The sequence below is a fragment of the Pteronotus mesoamericanus genome, unplaced genomic scaffold (genome assembly GCF_021234165.1).
Source record: "Pteronotus mesoamericanus isolate MK-2021 breed Mesoamerican mustached bat unplaced genomic scaffold, CSHL_Meso_final contig_246, whole genome shotgun sequence".
In the NCBI taxonomy this organism is placed as follows: domain Eukaryota; kingdom Metazoa; phylum Chordata; class Mammalia; order Chiroptera; family Mormoopidae; genus Pteronotus; species Pteronotus mesoamericanus.
Genome location: NW_026555104.1, coordinates 9,914,421 through 9,933,701, shown reverse-complemented (window position 1 = coordinate 9,933,701; position 19,281 = coordinate 9,914,421). Strand labels below are relative to the sequence as shown.

The 19,281-nt window shown below is 48.6% G+C and overlaps 1 protein-coding gene across 1 annotated transcript; it reads left to right on the top strand.

Annotated features, from left to right (window-relative positions):
* Positions 1 to 1,496: 1,496 nt before the first annotated feature.
* LYRM9 (LYR motif containing 9) lies at positions 1,497 to 18,263 on the top strand. Its single transcript, XM_054573183.1, has 4 exons — positions 1,497 to 1,574; positions 13,978 to 14,120; positions 15,784 to 15,876; positions 16,753 to 18,263. Exons 2-4 carry the CDS (start codon positions 13,995 to 13,997, stop codon positions 16,768 to 16,770), a joined length of 237 nt encoding a protein of 78 aa, XP_054429158.1. The 5' UTR covers positions 1,497 to 1,574; positions 13,978 to 13,994; the 3' UTR covers positions 16,771 to 18,263.
* The last annotated feature ends 1,018 nt before the right edge of the window (positions 18,264 to 19,281 follow it).

Genomic DNA, 19,281 nt, shown 5'->3' with positions numbered 1-19,281 from the left:
TTTCTGTCATATCAGCAAAAAACATATTTTTTGGTGTGCTGCAGAATTTTAGTAACTAGTTTATGTGTGCTTGCAATTAAAAAAGGTTGAAAATCATTGTATTAGAACAATGTTTCTCATGTAGGAACACAGTAATCTGGGAACAAAAGGGAAATGGGGCCAAAGAATGAACTGTGAAGATTTTTCCAAAATATTAAGTGATTCTAATGCTGAAAACAGGAATGGATGTTGATACTGCAGATGGTTCCTAGCAAGGACTTTAAAAGCTTAATGATTTATTGATTGAATCTACACTAATGATGTGCCCCTGAATATGCATGTGTGAATAAGAGGGCTTATTTATGAAAGTTCAATTATATCTTTTAGATATATTTGGTCCATATTGAAAATAAATTGAAGGACTGAGGCAATGATCTGAATGTCTGAGGGGCAGAACCCCCACCTGATTTGAAGGAAGGATAGTGTATCAGGTGAAGAGGTAAAACAAGAAAGGGAGAGAAAACTCTATAGGGAGTGAAGGAAAAACAAAAGGGAGAAAAGCCTTACTCCCCCTTTCTCTGCTTCCCCGCTTCTCTTATCCCAAAAGGAGAAAAATAGATTCCCAGGTGCACCAGGGAGCAATGTTTGCCTTGAAAAAAAGAAGAAAGAAAAAAAGTTGTCCTGTTAAATCAGCTACACATGGAGTCTGTCTGTGTAAGGAAATCAGCCTTTTCATTACAAATCGGTTTAAAAAGCCTTAGAGAAGAGAGACGTGAACAGAAGCAATATTATCCACTGACAACCTAACTCCCTTTTAGACATCAGCTGAGAGACGATCAGCGGCATCACTGAACAGGGGGTTTGTCTGAAGATAAAGACTCATCTTTATTTCTTTCAGGATATAAAACTTGTATTTAAATCAATTCAGAGAAGCACTTCAGCTTTAAACATTAGGGAGAGGAGAGAGCCTATTTAATAAAACAGCATATTTCATTTTCAAAGAGTGATAGTGGCAGTAGCTCTGAGTTTAAATTCTGTATTCTTTTCCTCAATTATAATTATAGATGGGTCTGAAAGGAAACATGCCTATTACTGTCATATTTATTCTTTTGACAGGTGTTATAAGACTGTAATTTGATGAAATGACTCAAAATGCAGATTCCCATCCAAATATAATTCCTGTCATCAACATAAGTGGTTTAGGAAAGTCCTCTAGCAAGCCTTTACACAGGTCTTGAACACACCCGATGTTTTAGCAGCAATTCCTATTCAGGAATATGAGGGAGAGCCTGCCTTCAGGACTTATATCCGAGGTAGCAACAACCAGAAGGGAGCGCGAATGTTAACGTAAGAAGGCTGTTAGTGGAACAGCTTTCTTTTTCAACCGGGTAGGGTCCGATAAGGGAAGGGGCACCCAGTAGGTATAACACGTTGGGTTCCCCTATAAACAGACCCCGAGTCCCGCGCGCGGCCGACAGAGGGCGCTCGGCACACAGAGACCAGGCAGAGGCGGAGCTGCGCAAGTCTGGAGACGCAGGCGCACTTGTGGCCCCACGTCCGCCGCGTCCGGGGTTGACGTTTCCCAGTGGAGGCGGGTGAGCCGCGCTGCATTGGCGGAGGTCGGGGGCACGGGCGGGTGCGCGGGGCCCGGCCCTGCTGGGGTGGCGGGCGGGCTGGCGACTTGAAGTCTCGGGGCGTCCTCGGCTCTGCGTGGCCTGTGGAAGGCCTAGCGATCCGTTTCCCTCTTGGCCCTTTTACGTGCCTCCCAAGAGCTGCGTTCCCCGGGGCGCTACTCCCGGACACCCCAGGCCTATAGCAGGCCTCGCCGGGGCGGCTCGGAGGAACGGAGAAGGCCCACATCTCCGGGAGGGGCGTGGGGGCCACAAAGAGTCCAGGGATCTCCAGGGGCCTCCGTGAAGCCCGGCCTCCAGGCCCACTAGTGAAATGTTCATTGTCTGTTGCATACTCCGTGGTCAGCCTCGATTTGCACTTTTAACAAGATGTGGTCCCTGCATGGTCCATCTATTTGGAGCACCCCTGAGCGAGTTTACTTGGATTAACCTTCACATTTTGATGTATGCGTCTGAATAACGGATCAAATCACTCAGTGGCTGAAACCCCTTAGTCCTTAAGACTAATCTTTTCTTTCGTTTGCTTTCACATAGCATACAGTTCACCCATTTAAAGTGCAGAATTCAATGTCTTTTAGTCCATTTACAAATTTGAGCATCATCCAGCACCATAATCAATTTTAGAACATTTTCATTGCTCTCCCCGCAAAGAAACTCCCCTGGTAGCTGTTACCGTCTCAATCTCCCGTGCCTCCCCTAGCAAGGGCTAAGCTACTTTGTGTCTCTACAGATTTGCCTATTCTGCACATTTCTCATAAATAGAATCATACAATATTTGGTACTTTGTGACTCGCTTTTTTCACTTAATTGTTTTCAAGTTTTACCCATGTTGTAACGTATCATTTCTTTTTAATTATGAAAAGACATTCCATTGTACAAAGGTACCCTGTTTTATTTATCCCTCAGCTGATGGACCATAGGACCAAATTTAACTCTTCACCACCTACCAGACCCTTCTGAACCTGACCCCACATTGCTAGACAGTATCCTCTTTGCTCTTGTCTTCCCTGCCTCCTGGGGCTCCTGCGGGCAGGGGCAGTCCCTTCCTCCCTTAGGCGGTCATGTAGACTGCAGGCTGCTCTCTCTGCCTTCACCACCCCTCCATCTTCACCTTCACCCAGCCAACTCCTACTCTTCCTTCAGACCTCAGATTAAATGTCCCTCTTAAGAAAACTTCCCTGACCCTTGGCTAGGAGAGGGACCCCATGAGCCAGTCTCAGGGACCTGAATTCCACTTTTAGTATTTAGTTATATTTGAATGAGTGGTTTTTGTTATCTCCTCTTGTTAACGTGTGAGTTCCATGGGATCAGAGGCTGTCTTGTTTGTTTCTGTTTGTTCTGTATCTCTGGCACCTAGCGCCTTGTTGGTGCTCAATGATTAGTATTTCAACATGTGTGCGCATGGGCGCCTTCTGTACGTCGGGCACTTTACTAGGGCTGCAGCAAGGAATGAGATGAACTCCCTGCTCTTACAGAGCTTACATTCCAGTGGGAGAGTACAAACAGAAGCAACTATAATTCAGGTAGTGAAGAGCACCATGAAGATAAATAGTAGTGTGGTCAAGGAAGGCCTCTTCAGTGAGACCTGGACACATGGAGGGCAGGGGCTGCTGTGGACCAGGTGGGCACTCAGGAAGAAAGCCTGGGTATATGAGGACTAGCAAAGAGGCCAGAGAGAGGAGTAGGGGGAGAAGAAAAGGATAAACCAGGAACTTTCAGCTCAAGGATCCTGTCAGACAAGCTCTGGGTGTGTGTAGAAAGGGTTTGAGTTAGAAAAGCAGAGATGTGGGTACAAAGCCCAGCTGTGGCTCTTGCATGTTTCTGCATGACCTTGAGCCTCAGTTTTTTCCCTTTGAAGAGTGGGAGTAATGGGATTGTAGATTAAGTAGTCTCTCTGAAGTACCTGCCCCAGTGTTTGACACCTGGTAGATACACAATACATTAGTTCCTTTCTTTTGCCTTCAAACCAGCGTGGGATGTTGTGGCCTGTGTGTGAGAGGCATTCAGTTCAAGTTGCTGGTTGTTCCACTCTGAGACAAACATGTTTGCCTTTTGCATGATTTTTTTGATTTGCTTTGGCTAGAATAGCTCATTTGAAACTAGTAATGGCTCAGGGCAGTTTGGGCTGACAGATGTAACGTGACACCGTAGCTTTGAGACAGCAGGTGTGGTAGAAAAAGCTGAGGACTCAGAGCCAAAGGACCTGAGTTTGAGATGTGACTCTGCCACTCACTGGCTTTGTGACTTCAGGGAAGTCACTGTCCTCCTGTCTTTAGTTTCCTTTCTGGTAAAAGAGAATCAATCAACACACATTCATTGGGCTTTTGTTATGTTCTGGGCACTGTTAATAGTGGAGGGTTGCCTAATGCAATGTGGTTTCTACATTCCCGAAACGTGCAGTCAGCACGGATCATAGCCAGGTAGAGTAGGAAAGGGTAAGATGTTCAGGCACCTAATAAGTGCCAGCCCCTGGTCTAGGCACTTCGCTTATCTTAGCTGGCTTGATCTTTACAACCTGCCCTGCATGAGGTGTATTTTCTGTTCTCCAGTTTACGGAGGAGGAGGCAGAAGTCCAGAGAAGTCAAGCAAGTTGCCCAGAATTACATGGCTAGTAAACGGAAGAGATAGGCTCCAAAACCATGTTTATTTGTTTTTTGCTTTTTAAAAAATTTTATTGATTTGAGAGAGGGAAAGAGAGAGGAAGGGAAAGAAGGGGGGGCATCAATTTATTGTTCCATGTATTTATGCATTCATTGGTTGTTTCTTGCATGTGCCCTGACCAGAGATCGAACCTGCCACCTTGGTGGATTGGGATGATGCTCTAACCAACTGAGCTACCCGGCGAGGGCACAAACCAGGGTTGTTTGTGCTCAAAATCTGCTCTATGCTTCTTCATCACATTGTTACACAAGTGATTATAGCACAGTGTGATGACCCCATTATAGGAATATGGGCAGCATGGAAGAGGTAACCTAGGTGCTGGATCTTTAAGGATAAAGACGAATTGTTGAGGTGGGTAAAGAATTTAGGGTAGTGGAAAAAGAGGTATTGAAAAGTACATTTCATAGATGCTATTAACAATAATAATGGATAGTTAATAAGCACACGATGTGTACCAGGCACCGTGCTGGGTGGTTTAGGAGCATTACTTAATCCTCATAATGATTCTATGTAGGAAATACTATTAGTGGCCCCCATGGACAGATGTGCAACAAATTCTGAGATGGAAGTTAAGAAACTTGCTCAGGATCCCACAGCTTGCAAGTAATGGAGCCAGAATTTGAACCCAGACTGTCTAATGAATTTAACCTCCAAGTTCAGAGTGTAGTTAAAATTCGGGGAGTGTGGGAAGGACAACACAAGATGAGAGAAGAGAGAAGAGATGAGAGGAGAGAAGTTGAAACCAGGTTTTGGGAGACCACGCATAGAGAGTATTTCACAGAGGGTTTTGGAGAAGGGGAGTAACAGGGTGTGTTTTTCAGGATATGTCCTCGGGTGGCTCTGTGGGGGCTGGACTGGAAGGAGAGAGACTGATTGGGAAGTGTTGGGATTGTCTGAAGGAGGCATTGTCACAAAGCTGGGAAGCAAAGCGGTGCCTGGGGATGAAGGTGGGTATGGGGGTGATTTAGAAACTTGGGTGAGGAACGTGGAGGGTAGCCTAGACCACGTAGTAGAGGAACTGAGGAGTAAGGATTGCTGCCCCGTTTCTTGCTTGAGAGAATGTGCACGTGCAGGCTGGAGCCCCAGAGTTGGGGGGAGCAGAACCACTTCAGTGATGGGGGGTACTCGGTTCCTGCAGAGTCCCCCTGGGTCACTGCGGATGGAAAAATAAGTCATTCCAGACACTTCTCAGTCTGCCAGGAAAAGGGGGTGGCGATTCCCTCTAGTGGGGAATGCCCTGAGCCCTTCTCTTGAAGCTGCTTTTATTGAGAATGATATGTGCAGGGGTATACAGCGTGCATGCCAAGCTCATCAATCAATGTCAAAAGGCTGTGATTGAAGGAACACAGATTTGCCTCAGGTCAGGGTCTGGTAGATAGGGTGGCGCCCATTCAGCCCTGAAACCTGGGAAACTGATCACATCCTGTGCTTGACTCCAAACATTAGTACTCATTAATGGGAGGGCATTCTTAGCAAAGTAAGTTTCCTAGGATTTAATGCATTCCTTTTCCAGGCCTAATTATCCAGATTAGGGCTGTACCTGCCTCTAGTATTGTTTCACTGATCTGGTCAGGTGGGTGGAGCAGAGCAGCCAAGAGGTAAGGAGACTTCTTTCAGATAGAATGAGGACCCTGGCCATGACAAAGCTGCGGGGTGAGGTCTTTTGCCCCTTCTCTGTGTCCCCCAGGTCCTTCCCTGATGGTCCCTATGCGACTGTGCCTGTCTTAGGTTGCCCCTGCCATCGAGGGGTCTTACCCGTCATTGACTAGCCAGCCATCCTCTGGGGCCAAGCAGGGTGATGTGAGGGAGGCAGGGGCACAGGGGGACAGGTTTTGTCTCCTCAGTGGCCTATTTTCTCAAGGCCTCCATGCTCAGCTCCAGCCTTGGGACCCTCTTGCCTGTCAGTGAGGCTACAGTCCCTGAAACCAGGCGGGACGGTTCCCAGCACTTCAGTCCTATATTGTGACATTCCTCATCAAGAAGAGTAATCGCATATTTAAACAATGGCCGGTGTGGGCTTAATTTGGCTTGTATTGGTGCTCGGTAGGGCGTAATTTCTGGCTATGTTTCTCCTTTTCCTCTCTCTTTGTTCTTTGTTTCTTTCCTCTTTCTTTCTTTGTTTCTTTCAATATAGGATTCCACGCCCCCCCCCCCCCATTTATTTTTAGGTGCCCTCTTTCAGGGCACAGGTTAGGGAAAGAGACAGTGTGGTTAAATGGGGCCGTAGGCCTGCTTCTCAGCATCTGTGCCATTGCTACCACTTGGCTCCCAGAAATTCCCTTTGTGGCTTTATTTTCACCCTTTTCCTTTATTCTGTCATATTCTATTTTGGGTTTCCTAAGAGCTTTTAAAGCAAATCATTAGCTCCCCCTTTATGTAATTCACATTGGCCTTGTGACTTTTTTCCCATCTATGTTCAGGGGGAAGTTATAGACGGTGGTCCTTGGGTTTCTGAAAAGCATGAAGCAAGATTTTATGGAGAAGGTTGAAAAATAAGTACTGAGTAACCGAGCAATCAGGTGTTTTCATGGCTGCTTGGCCCTGGTCCTGAGCGAGCCTGCGGGAGAGTTCTCTGTGAGGTCCTCAGCCCGCTCTGGGCAGTGCTGTGTGTTTGGTTCAGATATGGACACTGCAGGTGGTATAAGAAGCAGGCGAGGACGTGGGCTTTGGAATCAAATAGACCTGACCCCGGACTAGCGGTGTGGCCTCTGGCGAGTTACTTAACCTCTCAGAGCCCCAGTTCCCTCCTTATAAAATGGGGCTGCTCGTATGTGCCCTGTAAGATTATTGTGAGGATACTTGAGGTATCACAAGTAAAGCTCTCAGTGTTTGCCTGGCACATGGTAGCTATTAAGACATGCCATCAGCTTTGCAGAAGGCTCAGGGTAGGGCTGCTCAGTAACTTTTATCTTTGGCCCTAGGGCTGGGTTCAGAGCCACACGTGTGTTAGATGCTCTGAATGGCCTTGTATGGGTGACCGACACAGCTCACTGGGGTTAATTTCTCTCTCTGGACCCCATTTGTACCTGGTATGTGACCGTCTGTGCTTTTGTTGTGCTGAATTGAGTTGAATTGGGTAACAGACAGGATCAGGCACCCCAGAGATTGTGGCAGACCCCAGTGACTCTGGACTCAACTAGTAAAAATCCAAGATGGGGAAAGAGACTTAAGCATAGTTCATGGACAACAAAAAAGAATAGTTCATGGAAGAAAAGACGCCTTTGAGCTGAATGCCAGGGTCACATAAGGGCCCAAACAGAGAATGCTGTCTGAGTTGCATTCTTTGAATTCCCAAGTGGAGGAGGTGGCATTGCCACCTGAGCTCCAGTGCCCATAGAGCTGGTCAGAACCCAGCAGACTGCGGTTTAAGGTTGAGGTTAACAATGAGGGTGTGTGCCCGTCCGTGGTGGGCAGGGGAAGCATTCAGAGATTACAGCACCTTCAGGATATCTTGGAATATAAACAACTGAAGGGCTGGGGAAGTCAACTTCGAATGATGGAAGACTGGACTTGAGGCTGGGTCTGCAGAGACTTTAGCCCAAACGGCAGAGCTCAGACCAATAAGTAGAATTTTACAGAGCAGATTTTAGCTCTGACACAAAAGGATTTTCTGACACCCTGGGCTGCCAAGGATGGGGAGGCAGAGATTTCGCTTACACTGGGTCAGGGAAGGTGGCTTTCCACTCTCCGGTATTCTGATTTTGAAAGACTGCCTACTTTGGACTGTTTTTCTGTTCACTGAGTTAACACCTTTTACGGGGAGCCTACTGCGAGCCATGCTACCTTTGATGTTTTTATCACTTTCTAATTTATGAAAGGCTACAGGATGAATAACCAGTACTCAGTTCTGATTCAGGACAAAGCTAAATAAACTTCAGGTGATCTTTCATTTGATTTAAAAGAAAAAAAGGTGTATTATTTTCTCCTTGATGTATGCAGAGCTAACTGAATCAATGAACTCCAAAAACTCTCCCAGTCTTACTTTGCAGTGGAGGCTTCTGGTAGCAAGCCTTTTTATTCCGGATGGAAGCAATAAAAAGGCATCACAACATATTTTTTCCCTGCTTTGCTGCATTTGCAGGGGTGGGGCCGGGCCGGGAGCGAGACCTCACCTTTAGTGAGCAGCTGCCATGAGCAGGCGTGCGTGCTCTCTTATTTAACCCTCACACCAGTCTTGCCACAGTTTGGTGCCCATGGGCTTTCACTAGTCCACTCAGTCTTCAAGGTACAGGAAAGTGACCTGTAAGTTGTTGGGGGGAGAGAGGACTCACTATGACACCCTTCTATCAAGTGACCACTGTGTGCCAGGCACTATGGCAGTAACAAAGTGACAGAGGAGACAGAGCCAGAAAGAGGGTGGAGTACGTGGGGGATTTGGTTATAGATGGGACAGAAATCAGCAGGTGACTGGGGAGAGCCTAGAACACCACCTTGCTCCTGCCAACACACAAAGGCATATGTTATATATACTGATGACTCAGAGATTGTTCTGTGGGTGCCATTGAAGGAAATCTAGTAAGGCTCTCAACAATGAAATTTTGTTTCTAGGGGCTCATTCTGGCTGAGCGTAGGGAAGGGTTGAAAAGGCGACCTGCTGGAAGGGTGTTGGGTTAACCCAGGAGAGCGGCTCTGAGAGCCTAACAGAGCCTTGGAAAAGGAAGGGCCCCCTTCCCTTCAAGAACTCAGGGAGGCTGGAGCCCTGAGAGCTCACGGCCCAGTGCTGCCGCTCCCTAGTTGCGCATTCACAGGTGTGTCGGCTCACTTTCCAGCCTCAATTTCCACAGCTGCAAGATGGGGACAATGCTTTCGGCCACAGGGTTGTTGTAGAAATGTCTAGCACCATGCTTGGTGCACCAGTCCCTCCGTCAGCTCTCAGGTGAGGATGCATTTCATGGTGGGGGAGACCAGAGGGTATTCCTCTCTGATGGCCTCTCCAGACTGAGGTATCGCTTGGCTGGGTAGTTCCTGCAGGTCAGTTACAGGGACCTGAGGGGACTGGAATAGGCTTGGAGTAGGTGCGTGGAAAAGGGGGCGATCGCCAGGGCATGGAGGATGCTGCCGAGGGCAGAGGCCGTCACATTACAGCGGGCAGGGGCTCTGATTTGTCTTGGACACATTTGGATCCCCAGGGCCTGCAGGCAGGGAGAAGGCTGAGCTGTTGCTTGCTTCCTCAAGGTTGGGGATTGGTTAGATTTGGAGGTTATTCGGTCAACAAACATTTACGGAGGAGCCCACTGCGTGCTAGGCATCGGGGAAACGGAGGTGGAGGACTCCGACAGCACTGGCTGACAGCACTCGGGGAGCTTGGTGTGGCAGGGGAGATGGAAAGGTGAGCGGGAGCGCAGGGTGATCCTGCCGTGACCTACGCAGGTACAACAGGCTGTGGGCAAACATGTGAGGGAGAGAGTCTCGTTCTGTGTGGGACCAAGAGGAGATAGGAGGACACAACCAAAAAGAAATTTATTGGAAGAGCGTTAGGAGCTCACAGAATCAAGGGAGGAGGCTGAGGAACTATGCAGGAATCTACACGTTTCTGGAAGGCCAGGCAGCAGGACCTATAAGGACAGTTCCGAGCAGGAAGAGGCCGATCAGACACACTACTGCGGGGGTGCGTGCACTCATTTTCAAGCTCTTTGTAACCCTGTTCAAGAGCCCGATACTCAGTTGGCCTAGCTTGGGTCTAATGCTCTCTTTGTGGCCTAGAGAGATGGAGCTGCTGGTGAGGGCCTCAGCAGGCCAAACTCAAGGGGACGAAGGCATCTCTTAAAAAGCAGTTAGGGTGTGTGGAGGGTGGGGGCGGTTGTTAGGAAGAACCTCAAATGTCAGCCTCAGGATGAGTCAAAGTCCATTTGGAGGATGGGGTTAGTGTTTTGGGTAGCACACACCACCGCCTCTGGAGCCAGACTTCCTGGGTGGAAATCTGGCTTCTGCACTCACAGCTGCTTGACCTTGGACAAATTTCCTGCCTTCTCTTGGCCTCCGTTTTGGTATTGGTAAAAGGAGAGCATAGTGGTACCCTCTTGTAACGTTATTGTGAGGATTAAAATTAGTTAATTTATGTGCATTGTTTAGAATAGGGCCTGTCACATGATAACTATTCAGTAAGGCTGTTGTAGTAATAATGCTAAGCGATTGTTGTTGTTGTCATGAAAGGAACTGTATAGGTGGTGTGTCAGTGCGCCTGGCAGGTGGAGGAATGACGAGGGATGAATCTGGCTGTTGGTGGGGGAATAGATTGGAAGACAGGGGGACGTGTGAGCTATGATAAGAGCCTTAACCAAAGATGTGCAGTGGAAATAGAGAGGAGGGGGCAGATTTGAGGGGGCATTTAGAGGTAGGATTTGATGGGCTTCGAGACTAATGACATGGGCATTGAGGGAGAAGGAAAAGTCTGGGTTGGCTCTGCAATGGTTTGGGTTTGGTGGCCTGGGATGATGGCGGTGCCTTCACAGTGACAGGGAACCCGGGTGGAGAGGCTATGGTCAAGTCCAAGGTGCAGGCTATGCAAAGCGAGTATACCTAGGACCACAGTGTTTGACTACAGTTTTAGCAATGATGTTATGTTGTGAGGTTCACTGGCCCTTAAATAATACAGACCCACACTTTAAATTAAATTAAACATTTTTAGTTTAACTCTTCTAAGTGGACCCACACATGTATTCTCTGCTAGTTATTACTGAGAATGACTAAGAATTATAATTGAGCTGAAAATAATCTCCCGCCCATACTTGCTGGGTTGGTTTCTAAGTATTGCTTGGGCTTTAAAGTAATGAAACAAAGTTGTGCTCTTTCCAAATGTTAATTTTGAAGACTGCAGCTGGTAGCCATCTGTTATACCACTAGCATTTTACAATATTTGATTAGCACTTTATATAGTTTGAGGAAGCCTGCCAGTGGAATCTGCCCATCACACTGGGGGCTTCAGTGGTTTGTCTTCTCTGGTGGCACTCTAAGGTCTTCGCCCCATTGTGTGGGGTTCCCCTCAGTGTGTTGGATGGACACATGGCTGGTCAGGCTGGCAAGTTGGTGTCCGGTGCACGAGGACCTTGGGGACCCTGCCCTGTTCGCCTTCTTCATTAGAGCTGGAACCATCACAGATCTTCGTGCTCGTAGAATTTGGGAGATTAAGATTTCTCAATCAGTTTGGGTGCTTTTGGTTGCAAGTGACTGAAACAAACCCAAGCTGCTTTGGCAAATGGGATTGTCTTGGATCATTGAAAAGTCTAGTGGTGGGACTATCGTCAGGTGGGTGGTTTTCGAGCTCAAATGAATTCTTCAGATTTAGGTTTTGCTCAAATTCTCAGCTCTGTCTTCTGCTGTGGCTTTAGTCTCAGGTTTCAAGAGGAGGCAAGATGGCTTTCCTGAGGGAGAATAAGTCCTCTCCGCATCAGGTCTGAAGAGAAAGAGCTGAGTCCTTTCCAGTCACTCCTGCTGAGGTGTTCAGATTCACTCAGGTCCCATCATGCACCTATCTGTGAACCAATCCCTGCAGGCACTGGATGCAGGCCTCTGATTGGTCAGGCTTGGAGTGGAGCTCCGCCCAGAACTTGAGGGCTAAGACCTGGCCAGGAGCAGATCACCAGCCGCACATGTGGGGCTGTTACCGGAAGGGAGGATGGATGGTGGGGGGCAGATAAGCAGCTGCCCACCCCAGGGTCACAGAGAGAGCCCAGAGTACCACAAGCGATTGGCAAACTTAGCTGTGGAGACTGACATTTATTGTTGCCAGGCAGATAACATGCTTCAAAAGGAATGAAGGAGCCTCTGAAACCAGCTACTTAATGCATTTCTTTTCTTAGTTGAAGGACCTCTGATAGATGTAGAATTCTGGTTCTTCTTCTTCTTCTTCTTTTTTTTTTTGAGGGGGAGTAGTTGTCTATTTTTTTCTTTTTCAATGTTGCTTTAAAACTAAGGCCAGTCATTTAATCTTGGTCTTTTAGCTCCTTCATTTGGAACATAGTGAGCTTCTCTGTCATGGAGGGGAAATCTGTATAGAAGAGATAACAGATTCCATTCAGTCCAGTTCAATAAACAGGGCACGAAGTGCTGGGGCCTGGACCAGGCTCCACAGGCCTGGCAGCAGACGAATCCCAGGCAGTGTGGGAAGCGCTGTATCAGCCCCATAAACAGGGCACTGCTGGCCCCTGGGAGGGACAGTCAGGAAGGACTTCCCAGAGGAAGTGACAATGAGATGGACCTGTTAGGATAAGCACGAGTTCCTCATGGGGAGAGGGGAAGGGAGCTCCACGCTCAGGGAGCTGTGGGTTCAAAGGGGCTTACTTGCCATTTTGGGGGATCTGGGAGAAGGTCTTTGCGGCTGATTGTGGGATGAGCCCAGGCATTGGTCTGGAGGAGACTGGGAAGTGACAGGCTGGAGGCAGGGACACCAGGCAAGATGCTGTGGCAGAGGTCCTGGCAGGAGCCTACAGGGCAGTGCGCATAAAGGAGGGGACAGTTAGGGGCCAGGAGGTACTTAAGGGAACCTTAACAAATCCTTGTGTTCTAGAATCTACCATTGGAAAAAAAATCTCTATGCTCTTAATTGAGTTTCCTACTTCAAAAAATAAGAGGCCAGATTAGAGTTGCGGATTCTTTGGAAAGAGCCATTATAAAGACAAAGCATAAAAATATGGATTCTGCAGACACAAAGGAGTACATGACACATGATTCCTTTATGTAAAACTCAGCAAACTAATCTGTAGTGACAGAAAGCAGAGGCTGCTTTGGGATGGGAGAGTGGCGAGAGCTGGAGGGCGGATTACAGAGGCAAGAGGAGACTCGGGGGGATGGAGATGTTTGCTCTTGATTGCGATGACGGTTTCTTAGGTGTATACATATGTCAAAACTTATCTAATTGTACACTTTAAATATGTGATTGTATGTTAAGTACATCTCAATAAAGCTTTAAAATTTAAAAAAAAAAAATCTGGGCTCTGGAGCCTGTCTGAGTTCAAATCATAGCTCTATCCTTACCAGCTGTTTGACCTTGGGCAAGTTGTCAGACCTGTCTGTGCTGATTTTTTAAAATGTGTGCACTAATCACATGTAAAGCAATTAGGACGGAACAAGAGCTCATTATTATTCCTGTTTATAACACAGTAAAATGAAATCGTGCTCCATGACAACGCTGCCTGCAGCTGCCGCTTCATGCAGAGCCCTCTAGGGTTGTATTTCTCAAACTTTCACATGCATACGAATCTCCTGGGCATCTTACTACAGTGCAGGTTCTGTTTAGTAGGTCTGGGGTGGGGGTTGAGACTGCATTTCTAACAAACTTCCAGGTGGTGTTGGTGCTATTGGCCGCACTTTGAATAGGGAGGTTCAGACCTTCGGGTATCCTGCCCTCTGTTACTTGAGGTTAGATGATTTCTCAGCAATTGTAATGCGGGGTTGTCTTGCTTGTCTCCCTTACTCTGCCTGTCAGTGATGCCTCCTTACCTACTACCTGATGATGGTGTCCAGAAAGAAGATGCCAGGATGAGGCTGAATACCTCACTTTTGTTCCCTGCTGGCCTGCTCTGGACTGAGGCTTCTGCAAGACTGAATGCCCAGCTGGGGCTCAGGGTCTGGGTCCCGTGAGGTGTGGCATCAGGGGGCCCTCGCCTCCACGCTGTTATCAAGCCTACTCTGCAGAGCACTGGAACCTGGGGGCCGGGGCTGAGAGTCATGGCCCGATGCCTTAGAAGTGATGCTCTGTGCTTTCCAGGGACACACAGCCTGCAGATGGCGCCGCTCCCAGGGGCAGAGCTGGTCCAGAGGCCGCTGCAGCTCTACCGATACCTGCTGCGCTGTTGCCGCCAGCTGCCTGCCAAGGGCATCCAGGAGCATTACAAACACACCATCCGGCAGGTGCGAGCAGGGTCTTCCGGGCCTGGGGCTGGGGGTGCTTCTTTCACAGGGGGCCTCTTGCAGGGGCGGGAGCCAGGGGCAGGAGCAGGGATGGTCTTTCAGGGAATGGTGGGGTGGCATTTTGGTAAGAGCCACTGGAAGTCAGTGCTGGGCAACTCAGCTCTTCTCTCTGGTTTTGTTGAGGAAACACAATGGATACATCACCCAGCCCACCAGCTCTGCGCCAGGCCTTGGATTAGGCGGCTGGACAGATAGTTAAAATAGTGTGGGACGCATCATTTTGACAGGGGTTTTTGTCAACAAAGTACACCTGTATTGAACCATGAGAAAACATCAGTAAACTGAGGGACCATCTACCACATAACTGGCCTGTTCTTGTCAACATGCCAATGTCATGAAACACAAAGAAAGGCATAAGGACCACCCTGGTTTAAAGGGGACTAAAGAGATGTGACTGCTAAATGTAATGCACGATTCCAGATTGGATCCTGAGCCAGGAAAAACAGTTATTGTAAGGATATTATTGGGGAAATTCATGAAATTGGAATATGGGCTATAAATGAGATAGAGATAGCCATACTTTATCAATGTTCAACTTTCTGAGTTTGAGTACTGTGGTTATTAAGAGATACCTTGTTGTTAGGAAATACACACCAAAGTGTTTTGGGGTTAACAGCTTTCCTGCAACTTTTAAATGCTTCCAAAACTTTTATACAAACACATAAAGAGAGAATGATGAAGCAAATGTGACAAAATGTTAAAAGTTGGTGATTCTGAAGGCAATTCTTTTGTATTGTTCTTGGCAGCTTTTCTATAGGTTAGAAATTACTTTTAAGTAAAAAGTTAAAAGCTAAAATTAATAACACATATAATGTGGAAAGTAAAAAGATAGAGGAAGCAATGGACGGCTGTGGAAACGTGGAGAAGGGAGCAGGTGGTTGTCTGAGGAAGTCAGCGAGGACTTCCCGGAGGCGAGCACTTGAGGTGCGTGCTCCTAAAGACAGGCAGGAGGAGGTGTGGGGTCCAGAGTCACAGGGCAAAAGTACCAGTACTTTTGATGGGCCCGGAGTGCCCTGCATGAACCCGAATCTCCTGCTGCTTCTGCAGCGTGCGCATCTCATCGAACGCCCACGGCAGCCTGGGCTCCGCACTGGGCCTGGCTGGGTTTCCCCAGACCACCCCCTCCAGGCCCCTTCCTTCCCTGCTGGGCCAGGAGAAGCCCCATTCTTCACTGTTGTGAAGCCAAGCAGAGACCTCATCCGAGTGAATGCAGCTTCCTGGGAGGAGCAAATGAAACACAGAGATGGAAATTTCCATTAGACCCTCCACTGACCTCATTCCCCCTGCCTGATAAGATAACCTTTGGGCCCAGCTTGATTTGGGGGTAACTTGGGGACCACGCTTTGTTTTCACAACTGCCCTGCTGGCAGGAGTATGCAGTCGAATAGACCAGGATTCAAAGACTGACATCATCGCTTAGCAGCAGGTTAAGGCTTCTGAGCTTCTGTTTCCTTGTCTCTGTGTGGTACCCTAACTCTCTACGGAGGGGTAAGTGAGATGCTGAGTGTAAAGCGGCCACAGTGTGCCTGGCCTGCGACTGGGGCTCTGTGGCTACTGGTCTTGTGAATTTTGCTATCATCTTTTTTTATGCTTAAACTTTCAGAGTTTCCGGGTTCATGCAGATGAAGACAATCCTGAGAGAATCCAGCAGATTATTAAAAGAGCCATTGAAGATGCCGACTGGATCATGAACAAAGTAAGTGCTTGGCTCTCATTCCCATGAGCTATAATCTCCGTGACCAACAGGGGTCGCCTCTGCTCAACCTCTGAGAATAATCTAGCTGCTCCCAGCCTCTGGGAGCCAAAAGGCGATGGATGGCAGATGCCCTTCTGATTGCATTTGTGTGTATGTTGGAGGAGGGAGGAACGCACCCTTCATTCCTAAAGGCAAATTTTTGCCTGACAGTTCTGAATAAACTGAGATGGGGCAGCAGGAAGAAGGAAGAGAGCAGCCTTGCTGGAAGCAGTAATGACAAAGCTGGCAGCTGCCCTCTGGTGTCTCAGACAAGAGAGAGTGGTGGGGAGGTAGGGTGCTCCCTGTCTCTGTGAGTACCCACACTGAGGCAGGGTTACTAAGGACACATTCCAGTACCTGTTGTGGCGAAGAAAGGACGGGAGTCAGGAATGCAGACTGGCTTGCTGGTCCTTACACTTTGCCATTAGAAAACCTAGAGAGCCAGAACGTACCCCATTTCCCTCTTCTTCTAATTCAGAATATGAGGATATTGGGCCCAGAATTCATTTTTTAAAACCCAGTGATTGCACTAGATGGCTTCTGAGGTTCCTCCTCTACCTGAGGGGTTTTTCCCCTTCCAAACAAGACTCATCTTAAAGAGAACGCTGGGCGTGCCAGTATGTGTAGTTCTAACTCCCCAGTGTCTTTCTTATCCTTCTTCCCAGCCCCATCGACTACCTTTGCCATTAAAGAAGAAAGGGGGGACCCAGGCGCCAACTAGAGATTCCACCACCTTCAGGAAGCCCCTGCAGGGGACGCCTGCAGCCTGGAGGGCCATAGGTCCTCCCTCTCCCATCGCTTCCCTCACCCACCTCTGATGATCCCTCTGTCTTGCAGTATAAAAAACAAAACTGAGACTCCGAGTGAAGCTGTCCTGGAGACACTGAAGTTGAGAGACCTCACTGCCCCTGGAACGAATCAGTAGCCGCAGTTCTGGACTATCCATTGGTCTTGTCGGTTGAGAGAGCAAGAAATCAGGGGTAGGAGAAGCTGACATTTGCTCAGATGGCTCTTCTCGGCATGTTTGTGTCCCCAGTGACATTTATGTCAGCTTTTCCAGCCAGTTATGATGTGAGATTTGGGGAGAATGTATTTTTTCACTTTGTTCTGGAAGTGATTCATTTATCCTGGACGTCATCCTTTGAGACCCAGAGTGGGTGTCCCCTCGGATGGCAGCCTGCATAGATGACAAAGCATGGATTTTAGAACCAGACAGATCTGGATTTGAATCCCAGCTCAGTGGATTTTCAAGGGTGTTGACTTTGAGCTCGGTTTCCTCCCCTGTGAGAATTAAATAAGATGAAGTCAAAGAGCCTATCACAGGACATGGTATGCGGTGGTACCAGTAAACGTCCCACAGGGGAAGCCGTCCTCCCCGTCCCTCCTCTGCTCCCACAGTGCTCCACGCATCTCTCTCTAGCCCACTCCGCATCAGGTCTTGTTTGCCTGTGGACTCGGCCTGTCCCTGCCTGTTGCCTTCCCTGCCTTCCCCCAGGCCCCTGAGCGCTCACTGTTGCACTGCGCCCAGCACTCAGCCGAGCATCTGCGCTTCCGGACGCTGCCCCTCCCTGCCCAGAGAAGCAGAGCCCTGGTCTTTGCCTTCATGGAGTTTACGGAGCCCCAGATGGGTGTAATGCAGTCTGCATGAAACGCGGAAGAACGCCAACATGTAGCATCGGCATGTTTAACCTGCGATCTGTCTTGATTGTCCCTTCCTTCCTTTTGCCACCATCTTGGAAGGAGGGGAAGGAGGAAGCCAACAAGCAGTCGTATGGGTTCTTGTGAGCCTGAACTTGGTGGAGAAAGACGGACCTGGGTCACATGGCAATTCCACTCAAGTTGTGCTTGGGTAACTTACCTCGCCCCTGGCAGCCTGGTCCACCCTGTCTATCCGGTGGAGTAATGAGCGTACCTACCTCGAGGGCCGTGGAGAGGAGTAATGTGTGCCAAGTGCTCTTGCAGCTACAGCCACTAGGGAGCCCTGCTTTGCAGGCAGGAGATGGGAGCTCAGAGAGGCTGAGCCCCTTTTCAGGGTCACAAAGCTACTAAGCTAGGTCCGAATCTACCAAACAGCACAGATTTGGGAGGGAAAGGAGAGCAGCAGGGAAGGGGAGAAGGAAGGGAGACCGTGAGGGCGGGAGGGGGGCTGAAGAAGGAGGGAGAGCAGCAGGGAAGGGTTGGGGGACCTGGCCAAGCAGGTGGAGCAACCAGAAGACACAGAGAGAAGCCACACTGGGACCTGAGTACCCCGAAGGACTCTCAGCCAGAGCGATGAGCTAGCATGCGTTTGTGTCCTAGCATTTATATGATTTAAAGTGCCTCAGGTACATCTATGTGCACTCGACAGATCAGCAGATAATGAAATAAATACATCAATTTGTGAAAGCTCTGGTGCCTTCTTACCATATGTTGTTCCCTACTGTGTGCTAACTGTCATACCGGGTGTTGAGGACTTAGAGAAGGCAGACAGAAAGCTGCCCAGGAGGGGAACACTCTTCAGAGATGGTGACCAGGTGCTGGTTCCACTGCTAGACAGCAGTTGATGAGGTCGGGTTTGCCTGCCAGGATGAGGGCGACCTGAGGGGTTTCAGGCCCGTCCCACAGCTGAACCAACCTCCCTCCCCTCCCCTGTTGTTCAGCCCCTACGAAGTCAGGGGTCCGTCCTTGGTTGGCAGGGATGTAGCTTGATCACAACAGTGGGTCGGTCGTATCCCTGGCCTCCCACCAGCAGGAGAGGTGTGAGCAAATGCTGGCCAGGGTTTGGGAGAGTAGAGTCCCTTGCCTGTGGCTGGCTCCTGGGGGTGGCTCAGGATGCCTGTGAATGAGGCCCAACACAAAATCGTAAATTTATTTAAAACATTATGAGACTTTTTGGAGTCACCTGTCGCAATGTATTTAACGTGCGGCCCAAGACAACAATTCTTCCAGTGTGGCGCAGAGACGTCAAAAGATTGGACACCCCTGTTCTACGTCTATCTGTGCAATGATAGGCAGCTGCTTTCAAAGGACATCAGGCCTCCTTGAGAGAACCTGTCACATCTGGAGGCTGATCTTTGGGGTAATGTCTCGAGTCCTGCTGCCACCAATTGCTTCCTGAGACAGCCTGTCCTGCTATGCACGGGTTCCTTTCCCTCCCCTGTGCTCCTGTCTTCCTGACTGGTAAAAGGACTTGAGATTCCCTCATTCAGCTCATATGGATGAACCCATGGTAACAAGGAAAAGAAAAAAGAATTCATCTCCTTTGTCTTTAGAATAAAAATATTTTATAGATACTAAATAGCATATCGAGATGCCATATTTAAAAGAAAAATGGTGACCTGGCCATGTGGCTCAGTTGGCTACAGTGTTGTCCCGTACAAGAAAAGG